Here is an 18041-nt window from a genome sequence, read left to right on the forward strand (position 1 = left end):
ACTTCTCTGTTCGTGCGTCTTCGACCATTGGGCCACAGACACATCTCGGTGTTCTTTTCCTTCTCGTTACCCTCACGCCCTCGCACACAACCACACCGGCCAGATGCCGCACAACAACGCAATTCGCTACTCGCGGAGGCGTTGTGGCCGCTTTATGCCGTCAAGGTTGCCGCATGGGCTTCACGAGGAGCGCGGAGCGGCTTAACGCTCCGTATGATCGTCTCCTTCGCCTCCGACACCAGACCCCTGCGCCGCCGCTCCGCCTCCTCCGCGGCGGCCACCTCCGCTGCGATCTCGTCCCGCACCTCCTGCATGCGCTTCTGCAGCCCCACCGCGAGGCTTTTGCTGGAGTCTCTGTCGTAGTCGATCGGGTAGGCACCAATGCGGATGTAGATGTCTGCCGGTAGCCCACCATAAAGCATCCCCAACGGCCACGTCTTCTCGCTGCCAACAGAGACCATGTAGTAGACTTCCATGCGATGCTTGATGATGGTGGCGAAGGTGCCGTAGCGGAACGTCAGCAGCACCTGCGGGTGTTTGTTGATGGCGCCTTCAGGGAACACTGCGAGGCTGCCGCCGAGGCGCAGGTGGGCGTCGATCGCCTGCTGCACCTGCGCTTGCCGCTCCTTGTCCACCTCAAAGCTACAGGCCGAGTCCGACTTGAAGTGCACTGGAAAGTGCCCGACACGGTCGAAGATGCCACCGAAGATCGGGATTTTGCGCAGCGACGACTTCATCAGTGTGCGCGTGTTGAGGATGTGCCTCAGCGGTGTCAGTACAATGAAGGCGTAGACGTCCCAGAAGGAGGTGTGGTTGCCGACGTACGCGCAGTTATGCAGGGGAATGTCCCTCCACGATAGTTGCCTGCACTTCTCATCACAGTGAAAGCGGAGGCGCATGCGGATCTGCGGGTTAAGCCACGACACCGTGCGGAAGGCTAAAACCAGCGGTATGATGCACAGACGCTGCACGTGGTGTGTTGGCACACCGAGGCGTCCCAGCTGCGCAATAACCTTCGTCACCGCTGACACTGGCAGAATCGTGAAAAGGTTAACCAACAGAAACCATACACGCATGAGCTTGACAGGCACAAAGCGCCGAGCAAGTAGTACGTACCAGATTGCGAAGGCAGTCCACAGGACGAGGGTGGAGTTGCTGATCATCATGACTGCGGCTTCCCTCTTTCCGTTGCGTTATTCGTAGAGCGAGAGGAACGGCACGAGTGTAGGAGTGTGAGAGACAAAGCGAGCGAGCGTTTGTAGAGCGCAGACCGACGAAGAAGCGCACCGCATACACACACACACATACACGTGCACATGAACACTGAAGGAGAGAAAGAAGGAGGAGAGACGAAGGACGTGTGCGAGAGGGAGTCGAAGAACACGAAGACTCTATCGTTTTCTCCTAACCAGTCCAGCCCTTCTGCCACGCAGCACATGAGGTCGAGCTCCCCCACTCGGTCACCACCCCCCGCCACGGCCTGTCTCGCAGGGCCCATCGCGCGGTGCGAGCCAGCCGTAGACACACGCGCTACGGCAATGCGCAGACTCAGTCATCGGAGCACGGCTCCTGCGTCAAACTCTACCCCCCGCTCCTCCCCCCGCTCCGCAGGTCACCCCACAGACGCTCCCACTGTGCCGGCCACCACCTGGTACATCACTTGGGGAGTAGGGCAGACTCCCCAGACCAGTAGGCAGCGAGGGCCGGGTGGGATGCGCTCGAGTCAGGCTCACGCAGTGTCCATCACATGGATGGCACAGACGCGTTTGCTGTCGCGGGTCGCTCTGACGCAACGCCACCCAGGACCTCACCGCCGACACCCGTAGCGATGCATCGCTCTGACCTCCCCTACGTTGTAGGTGCTTGACCCCCAAGCTGGCAGGCACTGCGGTATCCCCTCCTCCGTCATCAGAGAGAGGGAGGGGGGAGGATGGAGAACATAGACAGCATGTAAGGGGGGCTGAAGCAGATATGCCTGGCCCGTCATATACTCGACACCGATTGTGCTCAGGGAACGCGCGCATGCGTTCATGCCTGTGTCTCTCGTGTTCTGCATCTCTCGCATGCGCGTTGGATTGCAGAAGTGGTGCGGAGGTGCGAGGGAAACCTGAAGAGGGAGAGTGGAGGTCGCACATGGTGGCGTTTACGTATACTCACACGCCTCAAGGACGTCTGTTTGCTTTGCAATGGGCGTGCTGGCAAGTCGCTGTGTCGGTGGCGTGAATGAGCTGCGCGGCGTTGTCCCCCGCCTGTTCCCCTCTTTTCTGCCGCTTCGTCGCCACGCCAGCTGGCTCAAGAGGGAGGGGAGGGGGGGTGGGGTGGGGGGGCCGAATAAGACGACGCCTCTGAGAGCGCTGCGAAAGTGCTGAGGTGCAGCAGAACAGCGCCCCACATCCCCTCATAGGGGGGGGGGTGCACGACGCGGGAGCGCGACTCCGCACGAGTACCGGGCGCTGTGCACGTGCGATGGGGTGGGGGTAAGTATAGAAGACGAGGACATGAGCTCTGCACTGTGTGTGTGTGTATTGTGGCAGCGACCGAGGGTTGCTTCATGTGTCCTCCGGCCTGCCCTCTTCCTCCTCCTCCTCCTCGCCACTCCTCCCGTTATTCCTGGCCGTGCACCTCGGCCACGGACTCAAGAGCAGCGGTGGGGGACAGGCAGGAGAGGGTGTGCACACTGCATTTGAGGGGCGAGGGGGGGTGGTGGTGGTGGCGAGGAGAGCCATGCTATAACGCAGTACAACTCAAGGAAGAAGCGGAACACGCTGACAACAGGCATCAATGCACACCTCTGCAGTTACGCAGGTTGATCAAGCACCGATCAACGAGCAGCCAAGACGATCGCAGCCGCCGGACAGCATCAGTGCTACGAAACTAACGTTGAAACATCATGCAAGGGTACATGAGAGGGAACGAGGGAGGAAGGAGCGAACTACATACAAGCAGAGAGGGCGAGGTGCCGGGCGGTGGGTTACGAGGCGCTGGACCCCGCCAGCGCAGTGGGGCGATGAAGTGAGGAAGAAGCGGGGTGATGAAGCTTGTACTTCTCTGTTCGTGCGTCTTCGACCATTGGGCCACAGACACATCTCGGTGTTCTTTTCCTTCTCGTTACCCTCACGCCCTCGCACACAACCACACCGGCCAGATGCCGCACAACAACGCAATTCGCTACTCGCGGAGGCGTTGTGGCCGCTTTATGCCGTCAAGGTTGCCGCATGGGCTTCACGAGGAGCGCGGAGCGGCTTAACGCTCCGTATGATCGTCTCCTTCGCCTCCGACACCAGACCCCTGCGCCGCCGCTCCGCCTCCTCCGCGGCGGCCACCTCCGCTGCGATCTCGTCCCGCACCTCCTGCATGCGCTTCTGCAGCCCCACCGCGAGGCTTTTGCTGGAGTCTCTGTCGTAGTCGATCGGGTAGGCACCAATGCGGATGTAGATGTCTGCCGGTAGCCCACCATAAAGCATCCCCAACGGCCACGTCTTCTCGCTGCCAACAGAGACCATGTAGTAGACTTCCATGCGATGCTTGATGATGGTGGCGAAGGTGCCGTAGCGGAACGTCAGCAGCACCTGCGGGTGTTTGTTGATGGCGCCTTCAGGGAACATTGCGAGGCTGCCGCCGAGGCGCAGGTGGGCGTCGATCGCCTGCTGCACCTGCGCTTGCCGCTCCTTGTCCACCTCAAAGCTACAGGCCGAGTCCGACTTGAAGTGCACTGGAAAGTGCCCGACACGGTCGAAGATGCCACCGAAGATCGGGATTTTGCGCAGCGACGACTTCATCAGTGTGCGGGTCTGCATGAGGTGCGCTGTGGGCGTAATGCCAATCATTTGGAAGGGGTCCCAGAAGGAGGTGTGGTTCAGCATGAAGGCAACCCCAGTGCGGGAGATGTCGTCCCAGCACGCCGGCTTTTTATCTCCATTGGCGTCAAATTTCACGTGCATGCGGATCTGCGGGTTAAGCCACCAGATGGCCTTGAAGGAGTGGCTAAGGATAAAGACGCAGACGTTTTGCACACACAGCCGCGGCACCCCGAGGTAGCGGAGTGGATCAAGTAGGTAGGCAAGCGCACAGGACGGAATCATCAGCGCGGTGGTGGAGAGCAGGAACCACTTCTGCGTGGCCCACTTGGGTACGAGGCGCTGGCGCAGGAGCACGTAGCCAGCGCCGAGTGCGACGGCCAGTAGAGTACCATGCCGGGCGGGCGGCAGGCGTGGCAGACGTGCGGCCACCTCATGCAATACGCGAGCCACCGCTGCACCCATAATGATTTACGAAGAGAGGGAGGGGGAGACGTAGTGCTGTGCGTGTGTACGCTTGACGGTAATCATCCAAGGAGACAAACGCTTTGCCGCACCGTCGAACCCCCCAAGGCAGGCGGACAAGGTGAGAGCGCCAGTACCTCCGGGCTGAGAATTCTCTCACGCCAGGCAAAAAGGGGTCTCCCTCAAGACGAATCAGTAGAGCTCTTGATGAGGAGTGTGCCTGGCGGAAGAGGGGAAGAGGAACAGTGGAGGGAGAGCTGCAAATGTAAAATATGCTTGCGTGTGTGTGTCGGTGTTGGTGCGAACCTGCGCGTGACTCCGCGAGAGGGAGCAGCAGAGCAAAAATGAAGAGTTGGAGACAATAGGCGGACGAAAGATACAAGGACGACGCTGAGACGTGCGTAAGCTGAGCGAAGAACACGAAGAGAAACGCATCGAGACAAGAAGGGGGGGGGGGGCAAAGCCGTCACTCGTTTTCTCCTAACCAGTCCAGCCCTTCTGCCACGCAGCACATGAGGTCGAGCTCACACACTCGGTCACCACCCCCCGCCACGGCCTGTCTCGCAGGGCCCATCGCGCGGTGCGAGCCAGCCGTAGACACACGCGCTACGGCAATGCGCAGACTCAGTCATCGGAGCACGGCTCCTGCGTCAAACTCTACCCCCCGCTCCTCCCCCACAGACGCTCCCACTGTGCCGGCCACCACCTGGTACATCACTTGGGGAGTGGGGCAGGCTCCCCAGACCAGTAGGCAGAGAGGGCCGGGTGGGATGCGCTCGAGTCAGACTCACGCAGTGTCCATCACATGGATGGCACAGACGCGTTTGCTGTCGCGGGTCGCTCCGACGCAACGCCACCCAGGACCTCACCGCCGACACCCGTAGCGATGCATCGCTCTGACCTCCCCTACGTTGTAGGTGCTTGACCCCCAAGCTGGCAGGCACTGCGGTATCCCCTCCTCCGTCATCAGAGAGAGGGAGGGGGGAGGAAAAAAAACGAATGGCCGTGCGTGTAACGATGGGGTAGCCCGCGTGTTTTCGTAACCGAGTGAGCAAAGGGGGGGGGGAGGGGGAGGCGAAGGAAGAGACGATAGTGCACGTGCCTGAGGGATTCTGGAATGCTCTAGGGGAGTGTGTGTGTATGTGGGGGTCTACTGGGTGGAGGAAGAGTTGACCCCCTACTTGATGTATCCGGTTGTCGAGAGAGCAGACGTGCACGCGTCCCGCTGAGACTTCTTTGTTTTTCACTCGATGCACACACGCGCCCACACATACACACTTGTGCGAGTGTGTGCGTGTGTGCATCGAGTGAAATGAACATTGGGTCACGTAACGAGGCAGACTGGAGGGGGGAGGGAGAGAGAGAGCGACAAGCTGCGAGAGAGGCGCACACAAATAGGAAGTCATCGTGGACGCATCGGCTGCACCGACCGACCGACCGACAGGCACACGCACATGTCCACAGCGAGGCAGCTATGGCCTCCTTTCTCTCCCTAAATGTTGCCTTGACGTAGACGCACGGGTGCGCCTCTTCTGGCAGCGCATGCAGAGACGCTTTGCACACCCAAACACACTCTGCGGTGCTGTCGGTCCGTACTAGGCCACTTCACTCACCTGGCGGTGGCATGTGTACCGAGGTGGCGCTTGAAATGGATGAGGTCGAGGAGTCATTGGCACTACTGCAGGTGCTGCTGTGACCTCCGTGGATTTCGTTGTAAATGCGCAGCGCATCCTCGTCGCCATACGTAGGGCCGAGGGAGCCGAGGTTGCACACATGACCGCTGCGTGGCGCCTGTGGCCGTCCCGAGTCTTCGGAGAGGCTGAAGGACGCGCAGTTGGCGTTGTCTCTGAAGCTGCTCCGCACCTCTTGAATAGCGCCTTGCTCGCCTGCAGCTTTCCCCTCGTCCTCGTTTCCACAGCCCTCATCGTCCTCGGACGACGCCTCGGTTAGGTGAGGCGGAAACCGCTGCAGGGCCGGCACGAGGCCGCTGCTGACGTGCGCCATCGTCGAAGGTCGCTCGGCTTCCTCCTCAGCGGTCGTTTCAGCAGGAGTGGCATCGGTGATGCTGTCAACCAGGGCAGCTACGGTGGATGTCGTCGTAGCCACTCGTTGGAGATGTGCTTTGGGCTCAGCGGCTTCGCGAGTTCGGGCGCGCAGGGCCGCGGAGAGGAACTCGAGTTGTCGACTATTCTCTTCTTCCACTTCCCTGCCCATATCTGCACCGGCTGTCAAGTGCGCCGGAGGTCCAGAAAGTGCCTGTACAGGCGGGGGAGGCGAGGCACAACGACTACGAGGGCTTGGGGTCGGCGCTGCTAGCGGCAACGTGTCCTCATCACTTTCCTTGATCGCTGAGGAAGTGTCTGCGCGTCTCTGGTCGGGCGACGCGGGATCCACGTGAGAAAGCACCGGCAGTGAGTTCCAGTTGCCTCTCGCGCGTTCAGTAACGTCGATAGCGCCACTCGAGCGTTGCGGCGCACTTGGCAATCGGCAGAGACGACGCAGTACTGTCACCCAGGCCGAGGCAGGGGTGAAACCAGCCGCCGTGGAAGCGGGGATGATGAGAAAGGAAACCGACTCGGCTGACGTGGTGGTACCACAATCAGCGGCAGGCGCAACACAGAGACGCAGGCCACTGTCACACGTCTCGCTCACCCCCGCCGACAGCTCGATGCTGCACGCGGGGGTGAGAGGGACAACAGGATATCCATCCTCCCCTTCGGTCGCCTGGCAGTCATTGCCACGGTGCTCCGATGCGTCATGACGTTCCTTCAGCTGCTGGTCCACCTCGGAGTAAAGGCCACCTGCAGCGTCCTCCCTGAAGCACAGCTGCGGGTGTGGTGAGAGACGCAGCTGGAGTCGTGCGCGATACCGCAGGCCGAGCACTTCGTCGAGCAGCCACACAGGCTGCGACAACAACAGCTGCTGTAATACACGTTGATGCAGCACGTAGTCACGAAGGGTGAACGCCTCGTAGGGTGCGAGCGACGGCGACGGAGACGCAGAGGTGTCGGACATCTCTAAGAGACGCAGGAGGAGAAAGAGGGGATGAGGCGGCGAGGTGTGGCTGCGAATATGAGCTGTGGGCGCGCTTGTGTGTATGCCGATGCGCTTGGCGTTTCTGTGAGAGGCGACAACGAGACGGAGGGCAACCAGAGTGAAGGCTCCAGGGCAAGGAGTAGGGAAGAGAGAGAGAGAGGGAGAGAGGTGCAGAAATGGGGCCTAACGCAGGGGGCTAGCGAGATGCCGCCCGTGTGTGTGTGAGAGAGGAGGAGGGGGGGGGGGAGAGACGTAATATGAGGAGGGAAGAGGGGTGGGTGGGCATTCCGCGAAGGGCAAGGCGATGTCTCCACTGACCCACCCCTTTCCCCTCTAGGGGGTTGGCTGCCGTCAAGCATACACAGTCATCCACACATTCATGGTCCTATCGGCATTCCACGAAGCAGTCGACTCATTCCAGCAGATCTCTCCTCTCCCTATTTTTCTCGCTGCTCCCCGCGTCTGAGTGTCTTCGGACGTGTACGAGAGAGGGAGGGAGGGAGGGAGGGAGGAGGGTGAGGTGAGGCGGGGAGTGAGAGCGACCCTAGCGGCTGGGCGAGTAGGAGTTACCCATGGCGAGGAGGAAATTGTCCGACACGTAGGGCAACATGGAGTACAAGAGACTGAGGCGGTCTCGCATCACGTTGCCACTCAGGCCCATGTGCACCTCCGTCACCCCCGTGGCTGCCTCCGCCCACGCCGAGGACGATGCTGAGGCGAGTACATCGGCGAATCGATTTGTCTCCACCAGAAGCCGCAGTGAGGTGGTGAGCTCGTCGTTCGTGAGGCGGGCTCTCACACGTTTGATGTCGTCCGCTGTGACGTGGCTGATGTCCTCCTTGCTGACACGAATAAGGCGGCACTCCAACGGTAGCGATGCGTTACCATCGCCGTTCATCGGCCACAACGGTGAAGTGAGTGCGGATGACGACCGTGTCCTAGCGGCCACGGAAGATAAGAGCCACATTTGCCGTGAATTCTTGCCAAGGCACCGTCGTGGTTGTTTGCTGCCGAAGGGAGTAGGGATGAAGCGAGGGGGGGGGTGCGCGCCGAGGAGGAGGAGAAGAATGAAGGGAGGGGGAAGGAGAGGGTGGGTCACGGGGGTCTTCTGCATGCACTCTCCGACGAGGCGGGTTCACACCCACACACACACACACACACACACACACACACACATACCCTTCATTATCATCATGTGGCGCGCGCGCGTTCAAGAGGCTTCGAGAGACGCCCAAGGTGCGTTGGGGGCGAGCTTGAACGTATTGTGAGCGAGCCCGTGACGGGGGTGAGAACAGGAAGGGGCAGAGGGTATCTGCACCGACGCGGCAGTGGCTGTGGCGGTGCTGCTCTCCCCCCACCCCGTCGTCCCCCCTCTTTCTACCTTCGTACACCCTCGCTATTGTTTTCACATGAGACAGTCCCCTCATATCTCCAGGACACCTGAGATGGATGTCAGCGAGAAGAAGATATGGCGCGTGGTGCGGCCTTAACGAAACAATCACCCGCGACCCATTACGCATGTCACTGTTGCCGCTCCCCCATACTGTGCTGCAGCACAGCACACACACACACACACACACACACACACACAACACACACGTGCGTGTGAGCGTGGGTGTATGCCAGTACACTGCCTCCCGTCTATACGTTGGCAGCGTCGTCCTGTGCCTGCAGTGCCACGAGAAGAGGAGGGGGGTGGCCATAGTGAGCAGCACTTGACCTGCACCCAACGCACTTGCTCAGTGGCGCGCAGCGTGGCCATCCACATCACCATCGCCTGGCGTCTCGTGTTGGTGGGCGTCCCCGCTCTCACCGCTGGCGACGCTGTACCATTCCTGCGCCTCCATGTCTTCGCTCTCGTCGACGTCGTACCAGTCGTGCGCCTCCCCGCCAGCCTCATCGTCTCCGGACTCTTCGCGGGCGCTGCCCCCAACGCGGTCGTGGAACCCGCGGCGCACCTCGTCGAGCATGTTGCGCACGTACGCGTTCTCGCCAAACGCCTCTAGGTTGCCACGCAACATCTGCATGAGCCGCTCCACGGTGGCTGGCTGCGTTCCGTCTCCACCAGCCTCTAGGCCGAGCGCGGTGGCTTCCTGCGCCATCGCCAACTCCGCGGCGTTGGGCTCGAGCAGATCGGCAGGAATCGGCACCACACTCGCTCCCATGACGGAGTCGCGCGTGACGTTGCGGTAGCGTGACTGACCACTACGAGTGAGAGACGTCTCGTTGAGGTTTTCCTCACTGCCCTCACCGCTGTCTGCAGCACCGACGCGATTGGTGGGATTGGAGACTATCTGCTGCACGACGTGCCGAAGAAGCAGGACGCACTCGCTCAGCTTCCACAGCTCCACGTGACGGGTCACGAACAAATCCGCCAGGCGGCTCTGCATGGCGGCCTCCTCGACGTTGTTAAGCTGGCCGCTTGCCTGGCCCATGAGCTGCTGCCACACGCTTACCTGGGACGACGACGACGGAGTTGACCCCTCGTCGCCACACACCAGGTCAACACCACCGAGGGCGTCCACCAGGCGGACCGCCGCTTTCGGAAAGCGCAGCACCGCCGCGGAGAGCAGCGCCCCTGAGGACGGGGTGGCTGCCAAGGAGGCACGCTGCGCATTCGTAAGTCCACGGAGCACCTTCGACGGCCGGCCCACGCCGCCGCCCGCTTCGTCAGAGCGCTGACGCGCCTCTTCGCGTTCAATGAAGTGCCGCGCCAGCGCCCAGCTAAACGCATAGTTGGGAAGGCGAAGCACGTCTTCGGCGAGGGTGGCGTCACGCAGCGTCAGCCCCGCAGCTGCCAGCGCCTCCTTCACCTCCGCTTCCTCGGAGTCGGCGGCAACGCCGCGGCGAAGCTGCCTGCTTGCCGCACGCACCGCAAGGGCACGGTGGCGCAGCTCCAGCAGCCACACCCAGCGCTTCGCTCGCAGTGCGGTGTAGTCGAGCAGTAGCAGCATGCCACACGGGTCTTCCGGGTCCAGAGAGAGGAGGCAGCGAGTGCGCTCGTAGGCGGTGTGGAGACAGCCGCGCTTGAGTGCCGCGTGCACGCCGCGCTGCATGACCTGAAAGACGAGCGCGTTGGCGCTGCGGTGGCACGGCAGCTGCCGCGACTCCCACGTTCCGGAGAGCGCAAAGCGGCGCAGCACAACGCCGACTTGGTACAGCGCCACATCCAGCAGTTCCATGGCAAAGGCGCTCTCCCCGGTGGCCTCCATGGCGTACATGCACTGCAGTAGGGTGGGTATGTGGTAGACGTGGTTTCGTGCAAGGCAGTCGACGAGGTCTTGCACGCTGCCCATGCGCTCCTGGCACTTCTCCAGCGACGCCTGCGCGCGCTGAAAGGCGTTGGAGGAGCAGACGAGGAGGTAGTCACTCCACGCTTGGCCCCACGCATCGTGGGCCTCTTCGACGGTGAGGAAAATGCCGAGTGAGTTGTACGGGATCCAGCGATAGCGGTTCGGCGTTGCGAGGGCGCTGTGGACAAATTTCACCGTCATGTGATGCGCAGGGAAGAAAGAGACGCTGCCGGTGTCCCGCACGCGGCCGTCAGCGCGGCGGTGCGGTGTGCGCCCGTCGCCGACGTCCTCGACTGCCTCTGCGCCAAACAAACGAATCCGCTCCAGACGCGTGTCGAGGTGATTGACGTCGCAGGCCATAACGAGATGAAGAAATGATGTCTCACCAGCGCCGCCCGCTGACGGACCCACTCCTGTTGACAAAGATGCTGCTGCCGGGATCGACGCACCACCAGGGTGATTCTCCGCGACTGGACTGCCCACGCCGTCGCTGCTGGAGTGGACGACTTGCTCATTGGCGCGGCGCGCCAACACGGCGTCCAGCAGCGCCTCCTCCTCCGCCTGTCGCTGCCGCTGCTGCCGCCGCCGCGACTCCTTCTGCTCGGCCTTTTTCCGCCTCTTTGCTTCTTTGGCAGCGGCGGCAGCGCTCTCCTCTGCTCGGGCCGCCGTCTCCTCCGTCGGTGCCCTCTTTGCAGACCGTCTTGCCGTGCTGTAACTCGTATGCTCCTCACCTTCCCTCACTTCCTCCCAGTCGTCCGTCCTTGCGCTGGGCACGGCCGGCGGTGCTGAAGCAGAGGCACCTGCTTTGACCTCATCGTTCTTACCCCCCATGGATCGCTCTGACGTACTGGACGACAGCGCAGGAGGCTCAGCAGGGATGTTAGTCCCGGTCACCTGTGGGGCCGCAGACGATGTGGCGATTGCAGTCAGGGCGGCGGCAGCCTTCGTTTTCCTGGACTTGTGTCGGTGGTGGTGGGCCCATTTTTTGACCTGCATCGTGCTCGCTACGGTATCACTGTTGCCCGAGTTCTCTGCGTCGGGGCCGGTGGCACGATCGACGAACTCCTGTAGGCGGCGCATCTGCCGGGAGGACATGGTCGTCGGTTCAGGCCAGCGCACACGAGCAGAACGAGAGAAGTAAACAATACTACGCGGTGGATATCCCCTTTCAGTTAGAGAGGCAGAGGGGGAGGCAGAGAGAGAGAGAGAAGATCGGGAAGGGAGGTGAGCAGGGATGATTATTCAGGTTTGCCACGGCAGAGAAGAGGTGTTCACTTTCTTCGCAGGTACGCTCCAGCCCCACTGCGCAGCTGAGATCCATGGGAGCGGTGGGTGGGAGTGCGGCAGTGGCAGTGTCGTCTCCGCTCGACCGATGCCCTACGTGAGGGAACGACAACGAAAGTTGGAGGGGGAAGCCCCTGCGTGCGAGAAGGGGACTCGTTGCCTCTGTGCTCTCATAGCGCACCTTTACACAAAGAGAGAGAGTGTGTGTGTGCGTGTGTGTGCGCGCTTTGAAAATCTCGTTCTATCCACCACACAACGCAAGAGAGAGACCGACAGCGCTGAGCATGGGGGAGCGCCACCAGCAGCACCCACGTGTGAGGGGAGGGGAGAAGGGGGGAGCGCGGTGTTGAGCACCCACCTCTCTCTCTCACACACGCACTCGCTTCCGTTTGTTTTCAGTTTCACGACTCAGAGAGGGAGCGACAAAGCACGCAGAGACGGCGGCCGCGCTGGGGAGCAGCTTCCATCGACGCTCCCACGTCCGGTGCTGCTAGAATACCCCGACAGCCCATCCTTTATGGAGGCAGAGCGTCGCGCCTCGTTCCAGAGCTTTCCGTTAGTCGCAACGGTGACGTGAGAGGCCGGTGGACTCGACGGCAACGAGAACGACCACTGTGGCCGCAAACTGGACGGCCGTGTCACATTGTAAATGTGCTCACCAACTGCGGCGGTGGTAGCAGCGGACACCGGCGGACTGTACGACCCTGAGGGGCTTCCCGCTGTTGCATGCCGCGACGGTTGCGACGGCATCGGTGAACCTCCTATCTGGCTACGGTCGCTGTGCTGAATCGGTTGCGGCGCCTTCTCCAAGGTTCGAGGCTGGGCGGCAGAGGTGGTGGAGGGGCACAATTTGTGTGGCGTACGTGGCGACTGATGTTGGTGCTGGTATCGCGGCTGTGGCTGAGGCGCGATGAAAGCCTCCAACGGTGGTGGAGAGGGGAGAGCAGCAGTGCACGGTCGTTTCGCGTCGCTGCAGACGCCGTCGTGTGCAGTTTCACCGGTGTACCACCCCTCTGAAGAGGTCATGTCGCGGGGCCGGCAAGTTGCTATTCGAGGCTGCGTTATGATGGGTGACCTCATGGTCGGTAGTACAGAGCCCTGCCGTAAGCGCACCGCCTCCAGCGCCAACTGATGCACAGCGGCAACAATGTGCTGACGTAGGGGCGCGAGAGTAGCCACAGGAGAAGAGGTTGCTGCCTCCAGGGAGGCGCCGCCAAAGAGGGGAGCCGATGCTGGCGAAACGGCCGTTGATGGCGCTACTCTAGATGGGGTAGCGCTAGACACCGGAAGGCGCGCCGACACCAGTGACAGTGCGGTAGTTCGGACCGTAGTCGTGCGCGTGTGCGAGGCTACACGTGCAAGCTCCCTGTCCGCACTACTCCCCGATGGCGTTGCCTCTGTCGACACCACGACCACGTCCTCCACCTCCGGCGCCTCATCATCGCCGCCGAAGAGCTGCTTCTCCGTCGGCAACACAGCATCATGGGCGTGCGATGTGTAGGAGTCGCCGCCCATGGCTGCAGCGTCGAGCGAGGGTGGGAGCGGTGGCGCGTGGGCAATGTCGCCAATCGTCTTCAGGGTCGTCCTCTCCACATCTGCGTGCAGTGCAAGCTGCTCCTCTAGTGTTGCACAGCGGCGCTTTGCAGCCATCGTCGTCTCCGCCAAAGCACGCAGCTTCGTCTCAAGGCTTGAGACGAGCGCACCGAGGGACGCACGCTCTGTCTTCCACGCCTCCGCGGCAGTCCCGTGCGTGGTCCTCATCGTTGCTACAACGCTGCGCAGTTCTGCCAGCTCCGCCCCGCGCGTTTGACTCTCTTCCTGCTGCTTCAGCTGCTGGGCCGCCTCACGGGCGTGGTGCGTCTGCAGCTGTGCAAGGGCCGCCTTGTGTTTCTCCTTTAGCTCCTCCAGTTCATCCGTAAGAGCTGTCTGCGCTGCAGCCTGATCGCGCAGCGAGGTGGCCTGACGTGCACTCTTGGCCTTCTCCCGGGCAAGGGCCGACTCCGCAGCTTCTCTCAGCTGCGCCGCTTCCTCCGCTAGGGCTGCACTGCGCTCGGCGGCCGCCTTCGCTTCCGCCACCGCGTCCTCGGATGCCCTCTGCCCAGCCGTCGTCTCCGCGCACGTGGCTTTCAGTTCCATAAGCTGCGCCTCCAGCTCCTCGCGCACAAGTGCAGCCGTCTCTACGTCCATTTCGCACGCTAGCCGCTGCTTCTCCGCGGCGAGCACACCACAGCGAGCAGCCTGCACATCCTCCTCCAACTTCTTCATCGAGAGCGACCGCCACTGGCACTCCGCTTGTGTCTCCTTCAGCGCTGCTTGGACCCGGTCCAGCTCCGATTTGAGGTAGCGGCAGGCTTGCTGGAGCTTCGCTGCAGTCGCCCCAGATCGGCCAACGCTGCCGCTGGTGTTTGAGGGAGCTACGTCCCTCCCGGACGACGACTTCCGCCTCTTTAAGGTGAGAGCTGAGACGCATCGGTGGAGCTCACGCAACAGGATCAGCGCCTGCGAGCTCCGGTGGTGCAGCTCGTGATAAGTATTGTGCACGGAGGGGCTGCCCTTAGCGTATTTCGCTGGTGTTTCTCTGGCTGCCACGCGTGCTGACTGAGGCGGCGACAACGTTCGCGCACGCCGCTGGCTAGGCGCCGCCACGGAGGGAGAGTGTGATGCGCGGTGACTGCAGGACTTTGGGGAAGAGGCGCTGCGGTGCTTCTTCTCCGCAGCCAACGCTGAAAGCGAGAACAGCTTTTCACTCCTTGCGTTATCCTCCTCCTCCGTGGACAACCGCTCCGGTGTACAATTTGCCGAGCCCGAACGTGATTCAGGCGGCGAGATTGCGGAGCAGCTACGCAGCGCATGGGCGTTGTCTTCATGGTCGTCCTCGTACACGAGCGTGCGATCCATGTGATCCCCCCGCCAACTGGCAGTGAATCTGTGAGGACTACGTGACGAGAGTGCGGAGGACGGCGGTCCGGCGTGTCCCGCGCTGTCGGTGGTGCAGGAAAGACTCTGCTTCGCGATGGCCAGCACATGCTGCAATGACTGTAGCACACGTCCCTGGTCCTCTGAAGCCGCTTGCAGCGCACGTCGCGTCGCCTTCTCCTCCTCCTTTAGTGCGTCCCTCTGGTGCTGAAGTTCGGTGACGCGGTGCATGCGCCGCCGAGCATCGTCCGTCTGCCGTTGCAGTGCGTCGCGTGCGCTCGTCAGGGCTGCCTCGGTCTTCTCCCTCTCCGCAGTCGCCGCACGCACCTCCGACTCCCGCCGCTCAGCGGCCTCACGCAGCCGCGCCGCCTGTTCTGCAATGGTGGTGTCCCGCTCACGCAGGGCGTCCTCCATCGTGGCCATGTTCTGCGCCAGCTGACGCATCCGAAGATGGATGTCGGCGTACTCATTCGCCGTTTCGGTAGACGCCTTCGCGGCGCGCTCTCGCAGCGCGGCGAGCTCGTCATTCTTCTCGGAAACGCGCGCTTCCATCGCCCGCAACTCTTCGCGCGCCTGATCCAGCTGTGCCTCGAGCGTGCCCTGGCGTGTCTCGTAGCGTGCGCGCTGTGCCTCCCATTCAGCCACCTCTGTCTTCAGAAGCGTACGCTGCTGCTGCTGCTGTAAATCCTTTGCGTGGCACAACTCCACTTCCAGCCGCTTCGCCGAGTCCGTTAGCGCCTGTTGCGTTTGGCGCGACCGCTGCAGTGCGTGCCGCAGCTCATCACACTCCCTCGCTGTCTCGGCGAGCTTCTCCTGCAACGTCGCTCTGTCAGCGCACACGGTGTTGTAGGCCTCGATAAGGTTGGCGTAGCGGCTTGCCTGTTCCTCGACCTCCTTGCTGACTTGTTGAAGCACCGCCTCCTCCTCCGCATCTCGCTCCTTCTCGTAGCGGCGCAGAGCTGCTGTAATAGCGGCCGTCACGTCAGCTTGAGTCACGAGGGTCGCCGCTTCGACCTGCTCAACGTCATCTTCTCCCTTCTCCTCCCACCTCTGCTTCTTATCAAAGGTGCTGCTCTCTTGGTGGCTGCGTTTCACAGCAGAATGTGACGACGATGGCGCCGGGGTGGGAGTGGAGGGGGGCACGTACAAGGCCTCAACTACTGGCGACAGCGGCTGCTGGGCAGCCTCCACGTCGGCGTAGAGGCTACGAGACGGGGAGGCAGGGGAGAGTGTTGTGACTGCTGAATGAGGTGGCGCAGTGTAGGCCTCCCCATCGACGCCAACGCTGGTTTGCTGGCCGTCGAAATCATCCTTGTTGTACAGTGTGTCCTCTCTGTTGTGCTGCTTATGACGAGGATGCTCAGCAGGTGGTCGCAGCATCGCCCCAGACGCGGAGGTGTTCCGACAGCCACGACGACGATGAGGGCGATGAGACTCGGCGGAAGGTACAAGCTGAAATGATGACTCCCGCGCATCCTTGCTGTGCGGCGACAAGAAATCTAGTGCGCTGGGCTCTGCCCACGAGTGCGCCATTGCGGTCGGCGTTGCGCCGCCGGATGCGGCGGTGGGAGCGGCAGATGGTGCGCTTACCGGCACACCCCTCACGGTAGCATGCGTCGCCGATAACGTCGACACAGCAGCAGGTGCAGTGGTGTAGGTGACGGAGAAGGATGAGGTAGGGGCGACGGCTGAGCGCTTCACAGAGCTCTCCCCAGCTGTGCTGCGGAGTCTTTCTAGTTCTGGGGATGTAGTTTCCATCAGTACCTCGAGAGCCGAGCGTACAACGCGGCGACTGGAGCTGCCGCTGTGCCCTATCCCAGCAGCCCGGGAGGTAGTCGATGACGTACGGCTCGGAGTGGTAAAGGCTGACATGAATCAAACCAGAGGGTGGTGGTGGTGGTGGTGGTGGTGGTGGGGGGGGTTTGTGTGTGCGCAGGTAGCTTGCAGGTGACTGCACTTACAGCTGTGGTAGCTACAGTAGTAGTGCAGGACGTCTATCAGTGCTCTATGAGTGTGTGTATGGGCCTTCCGGAAATTTATGTCTGGGCGTGCCGGTGCGGGTGTCTACACTGTCGTCTTGATGTGCGCCTTCTGGCTGGCACACCCTCAATTTCCTCTTTAGGTGTGCTTTAGCGCACCGTGTTCCGTCGCTCTCCGGTCGGTGCAGCTGCTACTGATGTTGGTGCTGTGAGAGAGGGGGAGGGAGAGCAGACATAAGCGATGAGGCGAAAGGGGGAGAAGGGACGTAGAGCCGAAGCACAGGAGAGACCCAAATGTGCACACGCACATACATTCCGTGAGGTAAGAAGCTGAATGAGCAAACGCCGCAGCTGCCTGCGTCTATGGAGAACTCCACATCACCACCAGCGTCACACGCTTCGCTCCCACTTCCATCACAGGCGATGTGAGCTGCCCGTAGCCGAGGACGGCAGCAGCAATGACAGTGCCAGAGCGGCAGCGAAGGAGGCAACACGCTACAGAGCTGTAGACAAGGGGCTCGCGCTGCCCACGCCGCAGCCCCAGTGTTGCACGTGTGTGTGTGTGTGTTTGAGGCTGCAAGTCAGTTGCAGGAAAAGGAGGGTTGGGACGGGTCACTTGCGCGGCTCTCCGCTTTCTGCTGTTTGTGTTTCGCATCTCAGCTCCGCGGTGGTCGCATGGGTAGCAGCGATAAAGGTGAAGAATGCGGGAGGAGCCTGTATTGTAGGACTTGCTCGCAGCGAGGGAAGCATGAGAGGTCTACGCCGTAGGTTGACTGTGTGGGCGTTGGGGGGAGGAGGGGGCTGCGGGTGTGCAGGATGGTGGTGACAGACTCACCGTGAACAGCGGCGCCACTTCAAAAAAAAAAAACAAGAGAAATGAGAAACACGACGCTGAAGTCGCCTCCGCAAGTGCGATGGAACGCTGATGCGTCCGCTTCGTGCTCGACAAGATGGAGGCCGAGAGAGAGAGAGAGGCAATGACTTCAGGCAGCGAAGAGGAGCGTTGATCGTTCGTCTACTCCCCAATCGGGGGGGGGGGGGTGGCGCTGGTGCAGACATACAGACCGACGCTGAGACGAGTTGCCTGTGGGAGCAGCAGTGCTGCTGATTGAGTTGTACGCCGATGGTAGGAGTGTAGTCAATCTCGATGGGCCTGCATGTATCACTGTATTTCTCTACACGGCCAGGTGGCAGAGAGCAGAAGTGGGATGGGGGGACATCCTCATCGTTAACGGCATGCTGTTGATGCCTCCCGTTCAGAGCTGATTCAA

At 61.6% G+C, this 18041-nt stretch overlaps 6 protein-coding genes across 6 annotated transcripts; all 6 read right to left on the bottom strand.

Moving 5' to 3' along the window:
- Positions 1–152: 152 nt before the first annotated feature.
- Positions 153–1166, bottom strand: LBRM_04_1050 (acyltransferase-like protein, copy 1; the record flags this gene model as incomplete). The annotated part of the gene is made up of 1 exon (XM_001561738.1): positions 153–1166. One exon carries the CDS (start codon positions 1164–1166, stop codon positions 153–155), a length of 1014 nt encoding a protein of 337 aa, XP_001561788.1.
- A 2028-nt stretch (positions 1167–3194) lies between these two features.
- LBRM_04_1060 (acyltransferase-like protein, copy 2) lies at positions 3195–4262 on the bottom strand (the record flags this gene model as incomplete). The annotated part of the gene is made up of 1 exon (XM_001561739.1): positions 3195–4262. The coding sequence occupies one exon, from the start codon at positions 4260–4262 to the stop codon at positions 3195–3197; it is 1068 nt and encodes a 355-aa protein (XP_001561789.1).
- Positions 4263–5867: 1605 nt separating this feature from the next.
- On the bottom strand, positions 5868–7277 carry LBRM_04_1070 (hypothetical protein; the record flags this gene model as incomplete). The annotated part of the gene is made up of 1 exon (XM_001561740.1): positions 5868–7277. One exon carries the CDS (start codon positions 7275–7277, stop codon positions 5868–5870), a length of 1410 nt encoding a protein of 469 aa, XP_001561790.1.
- A 565-nt stretch (positions 7278–7842) lies between these two features.
- On the bottom strand, positions 7843–8265 carry LBRM_04_1080 (conserved hypothetical protein; the record flags this gene model as incomplete). The annotated part of the gene is made up of 1 exon (XM_001561741.1): positions 7843–8265. One exon carries the CDS (start codon positions 8263–8265, stop codon positions 7843–7845), a length of 423 nt encoding a protein of 140 aa, XP_001561791.1.
- Positions 8266–9037: 772 nt separating this feature from the next.
- Positions 9038–11422, bottom strand: LBRM_04_1090 (conserved hypothetical protein; the record flags this gene model as incomplete). Its single annotated transcript, XM_001561742.1, has 1 exon — positions 9038–11422. One exon carries the CDS (start codon positions 11420–11422, stop codon positions 9038–9040), a length of 2385 nt encoding a protein of 794 aa, XP_001561792.1.
- An 861-nt stretch (positions 11423–12283) lies between these two features.
- Positions 12284–16171, bottom strand: LBRM_04_1100 (conserved hypothetical protein; the record flags this gene model as incomplete). Its single annotated transcript, XM_001561743.1, has 1 exon — positions 12284–16171. One exon carries the CDS (start codon positions 16169–16171, stop codon positions 12284–12286), a length of 3888 nt encoding a protein of 1295 aa, XP_001561793.1.
- Between the last annotated feature and the right edge of the window lie 1870 nt (positions 16172–18041).

This window comes from Leishmania braziliensis, chromosome 4 (genome assembly GCF_000002845.2).
Source record: "Leishmania braziliensis MHOM/BR/75/M2904 complete genome, chromosome 4".
NCBI lineage: Eukaryota > Euglenozoa > Kinetoplastea > Trypanosomatida > Trypanosomatidae > Leishmania > Leishmania braziliensis.